At 37.5% G+C, this 21,700-nt stretch overlaps 1 protein-coding gene across 3 annotated transcripts in view; it reads left to right on the top strand.

The window, feature by feature from the left end:
• The window catches only part of RHAG (Rh associated glycoprotein), a 56,436-nt gene extending 42,547 nt beyond the window's left edge, over positions 1 to 13,889 (top strand). For all 3 annotated transcript variants that reach the window (XM_071218505.1, XM_071218506.1, XM_004471188.4), the window contains 5 exons: positions 690 to 827; positions 1,416 to 1,537; positions 11,278 to 11,351; positions 11,626 to 11,699; positions 12,441 to 13,889. In XM_071218505.1, the coding sequence (XP_071074606.1) occupies positions 690 to 827; positions 1,416 to 1,537; positions 11,278 to 11,351; positions 11,626 to 11,699; positions 12,441 to 12,515 (483 nt within the window). In that variant the 3' untranslated portion in view covers positions 12,516 to 13,889. The remainder of the gene's footprint in view (positions 1 to 689; positions 828 to 1,415; positions 1,538 to 11,277; positions 11,352 to 11,625; positions 11,700 to 12,440) is intronic.
• The last annotated feature ends 7,811 nt before the right edge of the window (positions 13,890 to 21,700 follow it).

The raw sequence follows: 21,700 nt of genomic DNA, 5'->3' as shown, positions 1-21,700 counted from the left end.
AGGACCACTCTCATTCAGTTGGCCACAACTTATCAATTAAATTAACATCTTAAAGAGACCCAATTTACAATGGGTCTAAGAAATGGAGTCTAAGGACATTGGAATTGCCCTGCATAATGTTGCATTGACAGACACAGGCCATTACATATTTTGTAATAACTTACAAAATTACACAGGACAGAGTGTAAACTGTAATGTAAACATAATCCATGGTTAGTGGCAATGCTTCAATATGTGTTCATCAATTGTGACAAATGTTCCACATTAATGAACGTTGTTGCTAATGCAGGTAACAGCGAGGGGAAAGGAGTGGGGCATACAGGAATTCCCTATATTTTTTATGTAGCATTTATGTAACCTAAAGACTCTTAAAAATAAAATAAAAAATAAAATAAAGCCTATTTCATCTGGAAAAAAAATAGGACATGTCCAAATTGGGGTGCATAATTCAATCCACCACAATTTCCAAATGTTAACTTACTGTTTGGAAGAAAGGCCTTCTGTAAAGGAAAAGAATACTCTTTTTAGAAAATCAGTCACCCTTTCAAGAGAACAACATTCCATGGGGTCCACTGAACTACAGATCCCTACCACCCCACCCTCCCGCCAACCCCTCAACCCCTTACCCCACTCTGTTGTACTGTGCTTCAGCTCAGCTCACCTCTTCCACATTTCTGTCCTCCACACAGACTCACATTCAGAATGCAACCCTTGCTGGAGGAGTTGCTGTGGGCACTTGTGCGGACATGGAGATTCACCCATACAGTTCGATGATCATTGGTGGTCTTGCAGGAATAATCTCTGTGTTGGGGTTCAAGTACCTGGATGTAAGTATGACAGATGCTCTGAGTCAAACTCTGAATCTCTCCGGAAAACATCTTCTCATCTTCCACTAGCAGAATAAAGCCATGAAGTTTTCTTTTAGAAACCCCTCCCCCTGTTTTGGGGCAATTTATCTTCCCTTAAGAAATATCATTCCCATTTTAGTCACCCAATGTTTTCTACTCTTCTGGGTGCACGAAAGAATCTGGGTTCAGTTATTGATAACAGCATGAATTGAATTTTAAGTACTTGTTAACCTCAGGGGCAGTTTCGGTGGAGTTTTATTGTCATTTCTTTTGTAATTGCTGGTACACTTTTAAGAAGATTGAAGAGGTCATCAGTGGGTGAAAAGGATTGGAACTTAAAATCGCTCACCTTCAAACCCAGCTACTAAGACTGCCAATGGACCTTTAAGTTTGCAATGGGTCGCTTTACCACCACTGTATTCAGAATCTGTGACTTAAGGGAGTTTCAAACTATGAATGGGAGAACTGGTTATAGATAAAGTTATTCCTGCATAGTCATTTTACTTTCAGCTGTGGAGCCCTGTATAATACCTATTAAAATAATAAATCCTCTTTTCAAAATTTTAGCCTGTTTTTGCTACTAACCTAAGGATCCAAGACACATGTGGAGTCCATAACTTGCACGGCTTACCTGGTGTGGTAGGAGGACTAGCAGGCATTGTGGCAGTAGCCATGGGAGCATCCGACAAGTGAGTAAAAGAAGTGGTTTTCCTGACCCTGAGTTCTGATAGTGCTTTCTCTCACTTTTTGGGACATCCAGTGATGGAACAGCTTTTTCTTTTGCAATTCAGGTCACTGTTCATAAGTACTGCCATTGTTGGACTCAACAAGACAAAACTGAGAGAATGGGTTATACTGGAAGAGATGTAATAACTGATGTTGTGACTGCTCTTTTAAAATTGACAATGTTAATTTAGATTTCTTTACCATGGACAACTATCTCCTAGCAGGTAGAGCAGTTTGAAAATCACAGTCCAATTTCAGTCTGCTTGCTCTTTTCCTTGATCCCACCAAAATGGAGGAGGAGGTATATGTGAATGAGTTGAACAGTCACCTGCATCTAAACCACAACTAAAAAGAATGAGGTAGCACAATGTGGAAAACAATTGGGTCTATGACATCAGGAAAACTAGCATTTAGCTCCAATCTGTTATAACTAGTTACATGGCCTTGACAAGTCATGCAACCAATCTGGTGTTTTTTCTATAAAATGAATGGTTTAGACTATTTATTCCCTAGGATCCCTTCTAGCTCTAACAGACCTAGATTCTTTCCAAAGGAAAAACAACTATTCACTTAAATGACAAGAGGAAGAACAATCCAGTCAAACCCCAAAAAAAATGGAAGTGATGCAATAAGCCATCATTTGTCCCTTTTAGGCAACTAGGTTTGAACAATTTGATAAGAATTCATCCATGTGAATGAGTTACATGGTTGAGAGAGTCCAGATCACTCAGGGATCAGGCAGAATGCATAATTTTTAAAGAAAATTGGAATCACAAAGACAAGGTGAATGTGTGTTTTAAAATATCTCAGGGTGACCACAGTTGAGTTACATAATATGAAAAGAAAAAACTTCTCTTAGATTTTAACAAATAAAATTCAACCAAGGGAAGCAGATGTTGCTCAATTGGTTGAGCACCCACTTCCCATGTATAAGGTGCCAGGTTCAATACTAAGTACATCTTTTTTAAAAAAGAAAAGTAATCTGCTTGAGACAAATTTTAAAAATTAGAATAAGTTGAACAAAAATCAAAGAAGAGCTGTGAAAAAAAAAAACAAACATTAGGCAAAAGAGAAAACTGAGCAGCACAGCAATTCACCAACATATTCAGGTGCCTATACATCAGCAAAAAAGTATAAGCCATACTAGAAAACAGGATGGATGGCCCAGCTAAAAGAACAAACCAAGCATTCTGAAAAGATATAGAATTTAAGACCTATAGGATTATCAATGATAATCCCACAAAGCTCCTTATCAATCCAATGTATTGAAGGAAAATATAACTAAAGAGATAAAGGACATTAAAAAGACACTGTATGAGCATAAAGAACAATTTGAAAGCCTACACAGAAAGGTAACAGAGTTTATGGGAATGAGACACATGATTGATGTCATTAAAAATACATTAGAGGGGGAAGGTAATGCATTTACACACTGAGTTTGGCTTAGAGAGTGGCCACATTTGAGCAACTTGGAGACTTTCAGAAGGTAACTCATAGTCACCCTGCAGCTCTAAGCCTAGTTGGAATTTCAAGCACACAGGCCCATAAGCATAGTCATCAGTATCAAGGGCCCATCGTTGGACCATCCTTCTTCATTGGTCTTTGCCCTTACACTTGGGGGACTGTTGCTGTTCCATTGAGGAATGTGACAGAGCTCCCCAAGCTAGGAACTCAGCACTCCCTCAGTTGTCATGTGTAAGTCTACCTACTATGACAATACCCAACGAATATCCAAACTTCTATATATACTATATATACATGCTCTGGAGAACTCCCTCCCAACCATGTGCCTCCCATCAATGACACCCCACACCAGTGCTCCTCCCCTGCCATAGTCGAACTGCTCTGTGATCCAAAATTTCTTCAAAAATGAAGCTTAATATATTGTCAAATTCAATTAGTAGGAAAATGAAATAGTAATGATAGGTTTAAAAGTTAGAAATTAAATACATACTTAATTAGAAAAACCAAAATAAAATAAAGACTAAATTGGGGTACTAAAAAAATGAAAAATATCCCAAAACTTTGTTTTTGATGTTTTGCCTTTCATCACTGTAATAGGTATTGCCCTAAGGCAATCTCTTTCATTCCTTCCTCAGTGTCTACATCCTTTTTCTTTTTTAATTTTTAATTTTGTCTTCGAAAAAGTTTTAGATCACAGAAAGTCATATATACAATATAAGGGACTTCCATATACCCAACATCAAACCCTTTTTCCCTTCCCCAGCAATGATCTTTTTACATGTGGATGTTAAATTTGATACAACTGATGTACAGATATTGAAATATAGCTACTAATCATGGTTCCATTTTGATTTACATTATAGTTTATATTTTAGACTATACGATTTTCTAAATTTTTAGTTATATTATGATTTATATTTTTGATTATACACTTTTATAAATTTTTTGTGAAATTTAACATGACCTATATCCATCACTGCATAATCTTGTGCAACATTTCCATTGCCCCCCAGTTACTCCCTCTTCCATCTATTCTATTCCCCCCAGCATGGGACATGACTTCTGGTGATGAGCCTCCCTGGTGCCAAGGGATTACTACCAAGCACCAGCTGATGATGCAACTAGAAAAAGACCTTGAATAAAAGGGGGAAATGGTAAAGACAAATGAGTTTATACAGCTAAGAGATTTCAAAATTAGTTGGGAGGTCATCAGAGGGGTCATGCTTATGCACGTCTCAGCAGGATCCCAGAGAGAGACAAAGTAGATATAACCCCAGGTATATCCCCTGAGGGCTATGGAGATGCACAGATACTATGGTCATGGCAGATGGCGCTGGAGCTCAGTGCCTTGCTAGTGGTCCCTATTTGGAATTTGTGCTCTTGAGTGTGATAGAGTTGGACTCAGATGTGACCTTTCTACACATACCTCTTCGGTCACTTTTACTGAACCAGTGGTTGGCACTGGGATTGGTGTACACTCAGAAGACTTGAATCTCTGGACTGGCCATGTGCCAGCTGGGCCCTGAGCCTCAGCAGAGTTGCAACACCTACTCTTTGGTTCATTGAACTTACCCAGGTCAGCTAACAGGGAGGTGAGAATGGCCAACCACCACACCAGGGAACCAAGAGAGTCTGTATTGCAAGTAGGAGAATCCCATCCATCAGCCACGTTGGATCTAAGTCCCCTCTCATTTCATAGGTGGAATGAGGATCCCAGGGTCCTCAGGATGGAGGAATAAAATATGGATTAGAGTGAACTTACTGGTATTCTACTATAGAACTATTATGACTTGAGTAATGGAAGAAATTGTATCACTGATGAGGAGACAGTGGTCACAAGAGTTGCTGAGGGCAAGGAGAGGGAAGAAGAGAAGTGATGTGGGTGCATTTTTGGGACTTGGAGTTGTCCTGAATGATATTGCAGGGGCAGATGCAGGAGATTATATATCCGGCCAAAACCCACTGAGTGGACTAGGGGAGAGTGTAAACTGCAATGTAAACTACAATCCATGTGGTGTAGTAGTGCTCCAAAATGTATTCACCAAATGCAGTGAATGCGCCACAATGATGAAAGAGGTTGTTGATGTACAAGGAGTGGGGTGAGGTGGGGTGTGGGGTATATGGGGACCTCTTATATTTTTTAATGTAACATTTTGTGTGATCTATTTATCTTTTTTTTAAAAAGACAAATAAATATTTAAAATTTTAAAAAAATACTTTAAAGGGAAGTGGATGTGGTTCAAGTGATGGGGCTTCTGCCCACCATATGGGAGGACTCAGGTTCAATCCCTGGGGCAGCTCCTGGTGAGAAAGTGAGCCTGTGCAGTGAGCAAGTGCTCATGTGGTGAGCCAGTGCCTGTGTGGCAAGCTGCGTGCCTGCACAGTAAGTCAGGCCCACACAAATGAGTCACACAGCAAGATGATGATGCAACCAAAGGGAGACAAAGGGGAGAGTCAAGGTGAAGTACAGCAGAAACCAGGAAAGGAGGTGGCACAGCTAACAGGGAATCTCTTTCCACATCAGAGGTCCTCAGGATCAAATCCCGGTGAATCCTAGTGGGGAGAAAATAAGAAGAGAAGACCAAAAGAGAAATAGATACAGAAGATCACACAGCAAATGGATACAGACAGCAAAAACAGCAGGGTGGGGGGAGGGGGAAAATAAATAAATAAATACATCTTTTTAAAAAATTCATTAGTGGCACATAATAGCAGATTTGATTGCTTGAAGACAAATTAGTGATTTTGAAGACAGAACAACTGAAGGAAAATACAGGAGTACAAAAAGAAAAGAATGGGAAAAAATGGAGCAGAGTCCAGAGAAATGAAAGTCAACATGAAACTCACAAACATAATGCTTCATTGGTATCCCAGAATGAGAAAAGAATGAAAAAGCCTCAGAAAGAATATTTGAGGAAATAACAACCAAAAACTTCTCAACCCTTATGAAAGATAAAAATTCAATATTTAAAAAGGACAGTACACATCAAACAGAATAAATATGAATAGATCTACCCTGAAACACAGAAAGACAAATATGAGAAATAAAGAGTGGATTCTGAAAACAGAAAGAGAAAAGCAAAGCATCATATACAAGGGAATCTCAGTAAAATTATATACTGGCCCCTCATCAGAAACCATGGAGGCAAGAAAGAAGTGGTGTGATATATTTAAGGTACTGAAAAAGAAAATCTGCCAACCAAGGATTCTGCAATTGGCAAAACTGTGGGTCAAAGAAGAAATTACAAGAGAATTCACTAAATATCCTGAGATGGATGAAACTGAGAACACAATATATGAAAACCTATGGGACACTGCAAATGCAGTGCATGAAAAGGAAATTTATAGACCTCAATGCTTACGTTATAAAAAAGGAAGAGATAAAATTGAAGATCGAGCTGCACACTTGGAGGAACTAAAAAAGGAAGAGCAAATTGTTCCCAAACCAAGCCAAAGGAAATAAATACTAAAGATCAGAGAGGAAATAAATGAAATTGAGAACAAAATACAATAGAAAGAATCAAGAAAACTGAAAGTTGGTATTTTGGAAAGATTAACAAAATTAACCCTTTCCTAGACTAGCAAAGTAAAAAAGAAAGAAGATGTAAATAAATAAAATCAGAAATGAAAGGAGGGACATTACAACTGACCTCTCAGAAATAAGAGGGATAATAAGAGAATAATGCAAAAAAACTAGACAATGCAGTTGAGATGGACAAATTCCTAGAAACATATGATCAACCTACACTGACAGTAAACATAGAAGATCTCAACACACCAATCACAAGTGAAGAGACGATACAGTCATGAAACCCTTCCCTTCCAACGATTAAAAACCCAGGACAAGATGGTTTCACAGGAGAATATACAAATCACTCAAAGATGATCTAATATCAATCTTACTCAAGCACTTACAAAAAACTGATCAGGAAATAATACTACCAAGCTCATTCTATGAAGTCAACATCACCCTATTACCAAAACTAAATAAAGATATTAGGACAAAAAGAACATAGACCAATATCATTAATGAATGTAGATACAAAAATCATCCACAAAATACTTGCAAACCAAATCCAAAACCACATTAAAAGAATTATACCGCATGATCAAGTGGGTTTTATCCCATATATGCAAGGGTAAGTCAAGAAAATAAATTATTGTAGTAAATCACAATGATAAATTGATGTAGAAAAATCACATTATTCTCTCAATTGTTGCAGAAGGGGTTTTTGACAAAATACAGCATTGTTTGTTGATTTAAAAAAACATTCCAAAATATCACAATAGAAGGAAGTTTTTTGAATGTGATAAAAGTGCATATATGAAAAACCTAGAGCTAGCATTGTAGTCAACAATGAAAGACTGAAAGCTTTCCCATTGAGATCAGGAACAAGACAAGCATGTCCACTGCCATCACTATTATTCAATATTGTCCTAGAAGTTCTAGCTAGAGCAATTAGGCTAGATAAAGCAATGAAAGACACCAAAATAGGAAAGGAAGAAGTAAATTTTTTAGTATTTGTTGACTATATGATCCTATGTCTAGAAAACCCTGAAAATCCACAACAAAGCTACCAGAACTAATAGAAGAATTCAACAAGGTGGCAAGATACAAGATTAATATGCAGATCTCAATAGCATTTCTATACACTACTGATGAGCAATCTGAGGAGGAAATTAGAAAAAAAATCAACTTAGTGACTAAAGAATCAAATATTTAGGAATAAACTTAACTAAGAACATAAAGGACCTGTATTCAGAAAACTAAAAAATAATGCTAAAAAAAAAAGAAAACTAAATGGAAGACTTACTAAATTTCTTTTAAAATAAGAAAGAAGAGGACTCTCACTTCCTGACTTTAAAGCATACTACTTAACTACAGTGGCAAAAAAGAGCATGGTACTGGCATAAAGACAGACAGATTGATCACTGGAACCAAATAAAGAACTCAGAAATAGATCCTCACATGTACAGTTAAGTGAGTTTTGAAAAGGTTGTCAAGCCATTCCAATTGGGCCTAAGCTGTCTATTCAAGAAATGGCTCTGGGAGAACTGGATAGCCATATCCAAAAGAAAGAGGACACCTATCCCACACCTTATACAAAAATTAACTCAAAATGGATCAAAGGCCTAAATTTAAAAGCAACAATCATAAAACTCCTAGAAGAAAATATAGGAAAATATCTTCAATATCTTGTGGCTGGTAGTAGTTTCTTAAACTTTACACCCAAAGCATGAGCAACAAAGGAAAAAATAGATAAAAGGAACCTCCTCAGAATTAAACACTTTTGCACCCCCAAACTCTTTCTCTAGAGGGTGAAAAGGCAGGCGACACAATGGGAAAAAATATTTGTGAATCACACATCAAATAAGGGTTTAATATCTATGATATATAAAGAGATACTACAACTGAAAAAAAAGACAAACTACCTCATTAAAAAATGGGCAAAAGACTTGAAAAGACAATTGTCCAACGAAGAAACACAAATGACAAAAAAACACATGAAAAATGTTCAACATCACTAGAGATCAAGGAAATGCAAATCAAAACTATAGTGAGTTATCATTTCACACTTACCATAATGTCCACTATTAAAAATGTGGAAAAGTGAAAGTGTTGGAGAGGATGTGGAGAGAAAGGAACACTTATTCACTATTGGGCGGGACATAGAATAATATAGCCACTGTGGAGAACTATTTGGCAATTCCTAAGGAAGTGAATGTAGACTTGCCATGTGACTGGTCAATACCATTACTAGGTATATATCCAGAAGAACTGAGAACAATGACTTGACAGACATTTGCACACTGATGTTTATAGTGGCATTATTCACAATCACCAAAAGATGGAAACAACCCAGGTATCCATCAACTGATGAAAGGATAAACAAGTTGTGGTGTATACACACAAAGGGATATTATGCAGGTGTAAGAAGAAATGAGGTCATGAAGCATGTGATGACATGGAGGAACCTGGAGGGAATTATGTTGAGTATGCAAGCCAGATACAAAGGGACAAATACTTATGATTGCACTATTATGAATTAAATATACTGTGTAAACTTATGGAGTTAATAATTAGAATATAGGTCACCAGGAAACAGAATGAGGGTAAAGAATGGAAAACTGAGGGTTAACCTGTGCAGAATTGGTAAAATGGTTTTTGTAACTCTTAGCAAATGAATAGAAATACTGTAAGCACATCATAGTGTCTGTAACTAGCAGAGCTATTATATGGGTATGGCAGTGGTTGAAAGGAAAATACTAAGGTCAAATATATTACTGGAATGAAAGATAAAAACTGTAACATGGTACTGTATAACAGTGAAATCTCATGCAAAGTCAAGTATGGATGATAATGCATACGTAAGACTTTTTACATGATATAAATTCAAATAAGCTAGAGAAATGGAAACAGAGTAGCAGCCATGTACAATAAGGGAAGCATAGAGAGATTTTGAGGTGATAATTTTTTTGTTTATTATTATTTTTATATTATTAAAATAATGAAAAAGCTCTAATAATTATTGAAGTGACAAATGTACAACTATGTGATTATACTAAATACCATTGGTAATGCACTTTGGAAGCGTTTATGCTTTTTAATTTGTATCAAAAAATAGATTTGTTAATAAATAAATAAATACAAAGCTGTTAACAACTTTGTTAAATCCAATGTTTTCTAAACCTTTTTAACCTTGGCACACTTTTTATCAAAGATACTCATTAACACTTACAATTCATCTTGTCAGATTCTGGACTAAGAACATGAAAAGGCAGTTTACAAAAGAAGGAAATCAAATGAATAAATACATATTAAATATTCAACTCACTAGTAATCAAAAAATATAAACTGAAACAATGTTATCAGTTTTTAACTCATCAAATTGATAATTATTAAATAAATAATAATATTGAGTGGTGGCTAAAATAGAGAAATGGGCATATAATTTGATACACTTTCCTGTTTGGAAAAGTTCTTAAAATGCATATAACTTTCACCTAATAATCTAATTTCTAGATCGAATTTATTCTAAAGAAATAATTGGACAAGTCCACTAGCATGTTTATAGAAGAAGTGTTCTTACAGCATTTTTAAAATATGAAACACTAGGAGCAACGTACATATTCAACCTATAGGACGATGATTACAGCTGGCTTGCATGCTATAATACTCTGCAACAATTGAAATTATGATACATTTCTATTTTTACTGGCATTAAAGGACACTTAGGACTGTATTTCATGGGAAAGCAGTATTATACTATGAAGGTATTTTATTAAAATGCATAGTTATACTTTACATTTTTTATAGTGGTGGGATTTATGGCATATTAAGTTTTTTACCTGCTACTTTTTCCCTTCTGTTTTCTACTATTTCCACAATGATCATGTGTAACTTGGGCAATTTTTTATATGGTAGAAAAAAGTTAATTACTTCATATAAAGAAAAAAAGAAAAAGGACTTTAACACACTCTCTCCCTTGGATGATGAAGCTAGCTCTAATTTTCCAATTAGATTGGACTCATTCACTCAATCTTTCATTTATTAATCATTTGTTCTAAGTCATTGTGCTGTAATCAGTAGAATCCCCTATATTCCGATTTCATTTGTTACTCCTATAATACCCTGTAACATTTCAAAAGTGTTTTATCACATTCTTTCATCCCAAAAATTATGAGGCATTTTTACTCATTTCATTTAGTGTGGGTACTTTTAAGATGACAGACAGATATGTTCATTAATATCTTCAGTGAGCTGCCTCTACAATATATGCTGAAATGCATGAGGCTTTGCTGAGAAGGCCTAGAGCAGGCAGATAAAGAGATTAGCTTTTTAGAAATTCATTGCAATTGTTTATTTCAGATTGGGAAAGAAGAGATGACAGCCCACGTTTGTTTAGTATATTCACTGCCTAGAAGAGAAGATGTCACAGAGCAGGTTCTCAATAAATATTTGTTCAATGAGTCAAAATGGGGATCACATGTTTTTTACAGTACAAAACCTTTCTAATGAAGTTCTTCTTATTAATCCTAAAGATACATCAAAAGAGGGTTCTTGCTTAAATGCTTCTAAGAATTTAACACTGCTCAAGAATGTCAAAGAAAATTCAAACGTGAAAGAAAAGAATGATTGCAATAAATGTTTATATGCTTGTTGTTATGTAATGCTGTGCTTTGGCCTGAAGATGGCAGGCATTCCTGGTGTCCTTTCTCTTTTTCTTTGGCTTCCTAGGTCTACCATTGCCATGCAGGCGGCTGCTCTAGGTTCTTCCATCGGAACAGCGGTTGTCGGAGGGCTGATGACAGGTTAGCATTTAAAAGTAAATACTTCCCTCTACCCAATGCCCTTAGCATAATAGATGATTAATAAATGTGTCACTTGATAAATTCTAAAATATTCTAAACTTCTGGCACATAACTTAACCATGTAAACTCAAGCAGATGAATTTATAACAGTGTATTTTTAAAAATTTTCTATTTAGAGCAGTTTGGGGTTTACCAAAATAGCATTTCTATTGCTATGCAAGTAAGTTTTCCTCTTCATCTTCATAATATGTCTTATTTTAACCCACCTTCACAGGTTTAATTCTTAAGTTACCCATCTGGGGACAGCCACCTGACCAGTACTGCTTCGATGATTCTGTTTACTGGGAGGTACAGTACTATGTCCTAGACAAGGCTGTAACGATGACTCACTAGTGAAAGTTGGCTCATCACAAGCTTAGATGTTGGTGTGGAATCCCTGGGATGAAATTGGATGGACTCTCTACTTATATGTACATTATTTATTTGAAATGTGTCTAGCTAGATAACATCAGAGGTTATGGTTTTTCCTAAGCAGAAACTATATGAAAGAAAGATGGAATTGAAGTGACAAATCCCCTTCTACTCCTCTGAGATCAATTTAAAAAACTAGTCACGAAAATAATAAGAATCCTGGGCAATGATGTGAGATTTATACCATATGTAAAAATAGACAAAAGCAGGTGGAGTATAGAAGGTTGAAAAATCTCAATGAGTACTCCTCAAGAGCTTAGTATTATCACAAAGGTTCTATGAGAAGCAAAATGTCAGACTCTGCCTGTCCTCCAGTTTCTACCTCTTCATTCTACTGGCATTTTCTCCCCAGTTATTTTCTACAAAACTTAAGAGTGATAGATGTTTGGGTGTGTTCAACGGAATTTTCAGTTAAGAACAGGTTTGAGGAAATATTGTCAAGGGGGGTGGGATAAATATTTTTTTCTTTAATTTTTCCCCACTTCAAATAATATTTCCTCTCAGTTCTTCCTAAACTTGGATAATAATTACAGAAAACACCTTTGTTTCAATAGTAACCTCTGACAGGCCCAGTTAAGAGACACTGTATAAAGTACGCCAATTCTGTTTTCTTTTAAGGTCCCTCGGTCGATAGAACATGACCATCATCTCCATGAAAATGGCAGCCACAACCAATTGGAACCTGAAGTCTAAATACCATTCATGGGCTCCAGCTTCTTTGTGATCATCTAGAATAAGTGGATGGATCTCAGGCCCCAATGGCCAATATGAAAATGCCTTTACTTCTGGTGTTATGTCTTCATAGTCATTGATAGTTTAGTTAAAGGGATTTGACACATAAAATAGATGTTCAAATGCATTATAGAATGCAGAATATACTGCCAGTGTGTAGGTACAGGATGAAGATTTTATAAGTTTTTTTGTATTTTTCCCAATAGAGATAAGTTTACATTAACATTTTCTGATCATTTCATTCTCTTAATGTAGACACTACATCTTCAATCCCAAAGATCATAAAACTGAAACCACTGAAACAAAAATCTATGTAAGAAAATATATAAGAAAAATGAAAAAAAAATATGCAGGTATAAAACAGTAATATGATTGTTTTGGGTAGATCTTCATTAATTTTAAAATGGTCTGGTTAGTAATGTTATGTCTTTGCTTGAGCATTTTTTTTTTTTTTGCTTAATTCCTTTTGCATGTTTACCATTTGCAAGAAGAGTTTAAAAACTTTCAGATCAAAGTCTAATTTACACAAATTTTCATGGAATCAAATTATAATAAAACACAGCATTTGTCTTCAGTTCTTTTAGTAACAAGCACATACATACACATAAATTTTCCTCATATTAGTGGTACTCAGTCAAAATAAATTTACTTATCACACATTACTATGAAAATTCAAGTTAATATCTCTTACAATGTAGGATAATTTTTTTAAGAACTCAGTTTCAACACAGCCAAGGTACAATCATATAAAAGTATTTCTAGGGGAATAAATTAACATTTCTTTCTCACTCTGTCTCTCTCTGAAATATTTAAGATTTTTCTTTTATCCGTGGAGTCCTGGAATCTTGCTAGATATGCCCTCCCATAATTAATAGAACCGTCGCTGGAACTTAAAAATTAAACCTCAAAATTACAACTAATAATTGATTATTTAATATTTTACTCTCCTGGAAAATAGTATAATTTATTTATAGACCCTAAATATTTTAATGGACAAATGGATAACTTCTTTCAAATGTACATCAGTACCTTATTCCAATAGACTTTTTGAAGTGTGCTCACTTATAAACACAAATTGCACTCTCCACTCTCCCTCTGATCATCATAAAAAATCATCTTCAATACCAGCGTGTCATAGAGCCCTGCCTGCCCTGCTGATTATAACGCAAATGTTGGAAGATCTTGGGTAAACTCATGTAGCAAAGCCTATTATTTTGATGTGCTAAGGAACTCTGTTGTAATAATGGTCACCAACTCCTCGCTTGTGAATGCTCTCCCTCTGTATTCCTACAATGCAGTTCTTTTAAACAGTAAAGTCTTATTTTTAAATTCTGACTTAGTGGTCTTTTCCACAATAGTACATATCTTCTTTCTCCTATTCTGCCTGGGATTTTTGAAGAATTTTAATTTGGAGATTTGAGTCTTTCTTCTACTCACATAAGTATCTTATTTTTTAATAATTGCCCTTATCCATCTATATCTTTTCTTCTTCTAGCACTCCTGTTATTCACATAGAAAATCTGCTGGATCTTTTACCAGATCTACTATCTTGCCCATCTTTATTTTATTGTCTTAACAAGCTTATCTGCTCTTTCAACTCATCTATGGATTTTGTTTGCTTGTTTGTTTGCAAACCATGGTTCATTTTTGCAGGTCTAGCAAAGCTAAGTGTGTGTGTGTGTGTGCTCATCAGCATGCTGTATATGTGCTATGCTGGAATCTCCTTAAAGGATTTTATAATTCTCTTTTAGAGAGGGTATGTACTATTATTGCTCAAGTTCAAAGTTCAGTCCAGCTCTATCAGCATTTAAATAACATTGTTTATTTTATACCCTACCTGTTCCAAAAAAATATTTAAGATGGCAAATAATCCTATTTAGGTTAAATGTCTTATTTGATTAAAAATCCCAAGCTTAACTTAGATGACCTGTTTAAGGAAGTGTTTACTATTTCTTTGTTCTCATCTAAATCTGAAAGATTGGCCCATTATTATTAACTGCAATTCCAGACAATTTGGTGAAAGCTGAGATAATTTCCTAGCCTTTGTAATAACCAACAGTTTTTTTTCATTTTGTTCTGGTTTTTTTTTATTTTATTTTTTGTCTTTATTCATTTTTTTAATATTACATTCAAAAAATATGAGGTCCCCATATTCCCTCCACCCCCTTCACCCCATTCCTCCTCCCATAACAACAAACTCCTCCATCATCATGAGACAATCATTGCATTTGGTGAATACATCTCTGAGCACCGCTGCACCTCATGGTCAATGGTCCACATCATAGTCACACTCTACCACATTCCACCCAGTGGGCCATGGGAGGACACACAATGTCTGGTAACTGTCCCTGCAGCACCACCTAGGACAACTCCAAGTCCCAAAAACACCCCCACATCTCATCTCTTCCTCCCATTCCGTACCCCCAGCAGCCACCATGGCCACTTTCTCCACACCAATGCCACATTTTCTTCAATTACTAATCACAATAGTTCATGAATAGAATATCAGTAAGTCCACTCTAATCCATACTCTATTCCTCCATCCACTGGACCTTGGAATGGTTGTGTCCACTCCACTTCTATATCAAGAGGGGCCTAAGATTCCACATGAATGCTGGATGCAATCCTCCTGCTTTCAGCTGTAGAGTCCCTGGTGTGGTGGTTGATCTTCTTCAACTCCATGTTAGCTGAGTGGGGTAAGTCCAATAAACCAGAGTGTAGGAGCTGAAGTCTGTTGAGGCTCAGGGCCTGGCTATCACATGGTCAGTCCAGAGATTCAGGTCCCCTGGGTATATATTAAACCCTAGCACCAACTACAGTTCTGGTAAAAGTAACAGGAGAGGCTTGTGGACAAAGATCACATCTGAGTCCAGCTCCATCACACAGAAACACAAACACTAAAGTAGGGCCAACCGACATGGCACCGAACTCCATCTGCCATAACCATAGAACCCGTGGGTCTCTGTAGCCCTCAGAAGAACCAATACCCGGGGTTGTATCTACTTTATCTGTCTCTGGGACTCTGCTGAGGTGTGCATAAGGGCAATCCCTCTGATAACCTCCCAGCTCTTTTTGGTGACTCATAGCTATATAAACTCATTTGTCCTTTCCATTTCCCCCTTTGATTCAGGTCAAAAAGCATTTTTAACTCCTGGTATTATATGTAGATTGAGATATTCTGCTGGTCGGAGTTGACCCTTTTATTCAGGGTCATTTTCTAGTTACATCATCAGCTGGTACTTGTCAGTAATCCATTGGTGCCAGGGAGGCTCATCCCCAGGAGTCATGTCCCACACTGGGGGGAAGGCGACACATTTACATGCTGAGTTTGGCTTCGAGACTGGCCACATTTGAGCAATACAGAGGCTCTCAGGAGGCAACTCTTAGGCACCCTGCAGCCTTAGGCCGTGTTCTTAGTTCAGGTGCACAGGCTCACAAGCATAGTCATTGGTATCAAGGGCTCATTGTTGGACCTTCATTCTTTTTTGGTCTTTGCCATTGCACTTGGGGGATTGTTGCTGTTCCTTTAGGGACTGTGATAGAGCTCTCCTGGCTAGGAAGTCAGCACTCCCTCATTTGTTGTTTTTAATTGTATCCACTATGAAAATATCCAAACATTTTTATGTACCCTGAATATATACCCTGGAGAACTCCCTGCCAACCATGTGTCCCCTGTCAATAACATCCCACACCAGTATTCCTCCCCTGCCATTGTTGAACATCTCTGTGATCCAAAACTTCCTGAAAAGTGAAGCCAAATATATTGCCAGGTTCCATTAAGAGTAAAATGGAATATAGTGATGAGTTTAAAGGTTAGATATAGAATACATATAGCTGTTCATTGTACAAGATAAGAGAGCTCTGAAGATTTTGGGAGACCTTCTCCAAAAGCTCTGCTTGTTTAGAAATCACTTAATTTGTGTGTTCTCTTCTCATCACTCTAGCTGTTGGGCTTCATAAGGTAAATTGTCAAATTCTTTTGTCTATTGACAGAGGGCTAAATTCCATCCTCTAAGAGACCTAGGTTCTAGGTTCTGTTCCTTTTTCAGGGCACAAAATCCAGTCTTCTCCAACTATTGACCTTAGTTTTCTTCCTGGCCTGATTCTGATGGGTGTTCATTGACTACCCCTCAGAATAACAGCTATTTCAATTTTATTCAAAACATATGCCTAGGACCAGACCCATGATCAGTAAGAGCTGTGAGGACCCTAGGGTTGCAACTCTGGCAGATTTGTGGGTCTGCATAAACAGGAAGTAAAGGCTAAGGCAGAGTGTAGCTGGCTGCCTCAGCATGAAGGAGTACCCAGCTCACAGCCAAGGTACAAAAACTAGAAGATTCGTGCTTGATTTTGTTGTGTTTTTTTTGTTGTTGCTGTTGTTTTTGGGGGTCGGGCAGGATTCAGGGATTTAAGGAACCATCTTTCAGGTCACTGGCTGACCACTGAGGTATAAGAATAGAGATTCAGTGACCAAACATGATAAGGAAGGTAGTCTTTGCAAAAATAGATTGGGAAAGACACTAAGCAAATAGGTAATTGCAGCCCTCAACAATCAACAACAGTAAATTTTGGGGAAAGGAAAGAATCTTGTTTCCAGAGTAACCACATAATAATACTTAAAATGCCCAGTTTTCTACCAAATATTTCAAGATACATAAACAGGAGAGAATGGTCCATTCACAGGAAAAGAATAAAATGGCAGAAGACACATCTGAGGTGGTGCAGACTTGGACTAACTAAATAAGGTGTTTAAATCAACTATCTTAAATGTGCTCAAAAAAATATTAACAAAGAAATAAAGAAGGAACAGGAAAAAAATTAAGAGATGTGATCAGATGTTAAGGGACCTTTGTGACATAATCAAGTGTACCAACATACCCACTATGGATTACCCAGAAGAGAAGAGAGAGAAGGGGGAAGAAATAACATTTGAAAAAACAGTGGCTAAAAACTGCCCAGATGTAATGAAAGAATGAAGATACACATCCAAAAAGTGCAAAGAACTCCAAAAGAATAAATTCACACTAACACATATTATAATCAAATATCAAAAGCCAAAGCTGAGGAAAGAATCTTGAAAGCATCAAGAGAAAAGTGACTCACCACATAATAGGGATCCTCAATAAAACTAAGAGCCAAAACTGGCCACAGCACAAAATAATGTTAAGAATGTTGAAGCCTCTAGGACAGCTGCTCGGGGTGTGCTGAGCTGATTCCGCTGATCCCATAACCTAATTCACTGTAAGTGTTTGGTGTAGCTGAGCGAGAGGGTTTCGTCCTCGCTCAGGCCCAAGAGTCGGAGGGGCTTGCTCCTGCCGATCAGCCGGCGGGGGGTGCCCCAAGAGGGCGCACCGGTTCTCCAGGCGTGGGGGACACGCGGTTGGGGAAAAACCACGGAGACCGCTTGAGTGCAAGAACAGATCTGCTTTATTACGGAAGTACACTTAGCTATATAGGGTTGGGTAGAGGGAGGGGCGTGATGAAGGGAGGGTTAGCTAAGGGGCGGCTGTGGACACGCTGAAGCTGATGGATAGACCTGAGGTAAGCAGTTACTGGGGAAGAGGGCAGATTGTGGGTTGGCAATATGGGCGGGACTGGCGGGAAGGACGGCGGGAGCTGGAAGGGGAGGAGGGGTGGAGAAAGGCGGCAACAGTTTGGGAAACAATGCTGAGCACAGCAGCGTTACATGAAGAGGAGTCTCCAGGGAAGAGCTCTCGGCCATTCAGCTATAGCCCTGAGAAGGTGGAAACAACCTTTGTGGGAAGGACAAGAATCTTTTCTTCCCTATATATCATATGACAGCAAAAAATGTTCTAGTCTTCTCCCCTCTTTAGAAGAGAAGTTGGATTAACCATCCTCTTAGACTATATAGAGCCCAAGGTTTCTTTCTGGAAGTAAAACATTCAGGAAATACTAGGGAAACTTCCTAGTCTAGTGAATAAGAAATCACTAGACTTCAGACAAGCATGAAAGTTAGGTGCTTGAATAACTATTTAAATATTTAAAACCAATGAAGCAAGGTAGAGACACAATTTAAAAGTAGTGATGGTCCTATTTTATTCCTCTTCACCAATAAAACAAGCAAACTCAACTCAAAGTTCCTAATAAAACCTATTAGCCCCATTTCATATAGAATAAGAAATTAAAATGAAAAAAGTTTGACACTTTCATAAAGTCCCAAATGACAAGTTAAGGATCAGTCTGGGATGAGAATATGATTTACCTATTAAGGATTCTTTCAAATTTACCTCACCTACAGGAAGCCAATAAAGGAGCTAGAAAATCTGTTCTTGTGGTTTCAGAGGCAAACTAGGCAACTGGTAAACTATTTTCACTTTAGAACATTCCCACCCTTCCTCCTGCTCTCTTTGTGGTTCAGAACTGTCAAGAAAGAGATTTTTTTTAAAGGCTGTTGGAATCTTCAGGGTCACAGTGTCAAAAGTTTAAAATATTTGGTCATCCCAAACTTCATGGTTTAAGCTTGGTCCCCAGTTCTGTTCATGGCACTGAGATCCTGAGACTCCCTCACTGATTGGAATGAGAGTGAGCAGTAATATTAAAATTACTGTTGGGTTTCTACATATCCATAATTAAAATGCAATTCTACATATCCATCAATAAAATGCAATCTTCATATCACTTGGACTTCCTTGGGAGGTTCCCCTCCTCACTCATCAACCTGTTCTTAATTCAAGCCACTCAAAGATATCTACCAGTTGTCCACTATGTGCTTGGCATGGTGCGACTCTAGATAACAAAAGATGTACCAAAGAGACAGAGCCCTTGTCCTCACAGAGCCAAAAGACTAGTGAGGAAACAGCCATCCTAAAAAAATTGACATCTAAACATAAAAACAGGGAAGCGGATGTGGCCTAATGGATAGGGCAGCCGCCTACCACATGGGAGGTCCACTGTTCAAACCTCGGGCTTCCTTGACCCGTGTGGAGCTGATTTATGCACAGTGCTGATGCACGCAAGGACTGCCGTGCCACGCAGGGGTGTCCCCATGTAGGGGAGTCCCCTGTGTAGGGGAGCCCCATGCACAAGAAGTGCACCCCATAAGGGGAGCCGCCTAGCGGGAAAGAAAGTGCAGCTTGCCCAGGAATGGCACCACACACACAGAACTGAAACAAGGAAAGCTGACACAACAACAAGATGACACAACCAAAAGTAACACAGATTCCTGGTGCTGCTGATAAGGATAGAAGCAGTCACAGAAGAACACACAGCAAATGGACACAGAGAGCAGACAAGTGGGGGGGGGGAAGAGGAGAGAAATAAATAAAAAATAAATCTTTAAAAAAAATAAATCTTTAAAAAAATAAACATAAAAACATCACATAAATATAACACGCTACCAACGATGATAAGTGCTATGAAATAAAATGCCATGAGAACCTAATTTAAAATGTCAGGTTAAGGAAGGCTTTGCAGTAGAAGTGACATTTTATCTGAGCCCTGAAGGATGACAGGCAATGGGGAATAAGGAGTGGCATGGAGCTGCAGGAAGAGTGCTCCAATAAGAGAAAATAGCTTGTGAGATAAACTGAAAGAACTAATTGTTTTTCCTAATTGTCTGTGATTGGGCTTATTTCCCATAAGAATTAATTAATACAAGAGTCTGTGCTGAGAAAAGAGACAACACACCTGAAATCCTCAAAGTGAACAGAATAAAGTCAAATTCTGAGAGAGTCCCACACCGGTATGAAGAGAATTCTCTACTTCCAATATGTTGAGTGATGCCTTACTTGCTGGAAGTGTTACAGAGAAAGTGAGAAGCAATGGGCCTTCGAGTATTTAATATACTTTATCACTTTGTTGAATAGTTTAAAACCACATTATTTTGGATATTGTTCAGCTGTTCTTGCATATTTTGGATTATGTTTCTCTGTTTGTATATGCTTGTATATAGTTTATCAAAGAAACACTTTGCATTTATGATTTTATGGAGTTCTCATGAACATTCTTTGGCCATTGCAAAACCAAAAATCAAAATGTGGAATGCAAACATGTATTCCCATAGATTGGCAGGTGAACTCATTCCCATTGTGTCATGTTGTAAGGAACAATGGAAATAGCCAATTTTAAAGTCTTTGTATATTCATAGAATGTCAGAGATCATTTAATACTAATAAATCATGTTCCATGGAGGGAAAACAAACCAGAGAGATTTATAAAACATACCACTTTCCTCAACAAATATTGGTCGTGATATGGACATTGGCCTAGCATTCATTTACACTTCCCTCACCTCTGTATTCTGAATAGAATTTTTGGGAAACAGGACTTAGTGAAAGGACTTTTATTTAGTTACTCCCTATAAGGTTCTTGAAAGCAGGTCTACACAGCTATAAGAATAATTCCAGCATGGAGGTAAGAGTTATTTTAGTAGTTTTGAATTCTTTAGCATCTTATTGACACTTATTATTTGTCAGGATAGTGGGTTAGCTATGTCCCAGTTTAAGCTCCTGCCTTTTCCTTTTTAAGATAAAAAAAATATCACAGGGTCTCTGTGTGCTCATATGTATTTACATTTCTCTAAATGTGAGTAAGGAGTCAAAAAAGAGTTATTATAGTCAAAATCATTTCTTGTAATACCGTCTATTCCCCACGGCCCATGGGATAATATTCAACATCTAACATCCTTAAGATTGAATGCAAAGCACTTTGCAACCTAGCCCCAGCTACCTTTATAGTGTTAACTCCAGCCACTGCCTGCCTTGCCTCCCTATCGCCACTGTATTCTAGCTTTGCCTAATCACTACCCTTCACATATGCCATGTAATTCCATGCCTGTGTTGTTCCACCTCTCTGTTTAACTGGTGAAAGCCCATTTATTTTTCAGTGCCCATATCCAATATCATTTTCCCCAAGTAAAATGGATTACTGTTTCATTCACATTCTCTAATATTTTGTGAACACCATGTATAATTTATCTCTTTGTATGCAATCATTTCCTCATATTTCTGTCTCCCCAACTAGATTCTTAACTTCCTCCAGGACCCATTCTATGCCTTGTTTGATTTTGTGTCTCCTGTACTACCTAGCACTCAAGGAATGTGTGCTGAATTAGATTAAATTGAATTCTGGTGCTGTGTTGGGGGAGCCTCCAGCCTCCTCAGATCCTTAGCTTCCTCATCCTCTTG

The sequence above is a fragment of the Dasypus novemcinctus genome, chromosome 11 (genome assembly GCF_030445035.2).
Source record: "Dasypus novemcinctus isolate mDasNov1 chromosome 11, mDasNov1.1.hap2, whole genome shotgun sequence".
Taxonomy (NCBI): domain Eukaryota; kingdom Metazoa; phylum Chordata; class Mammalia; order Cingulata; family Dasypodidae; genus Dasypus; species Dasypus novemcinctus.
Note: the sequence above shows the minus strand (reverse complement) of the source record. Positions and strands in the feature narration are given on the sequence as shown.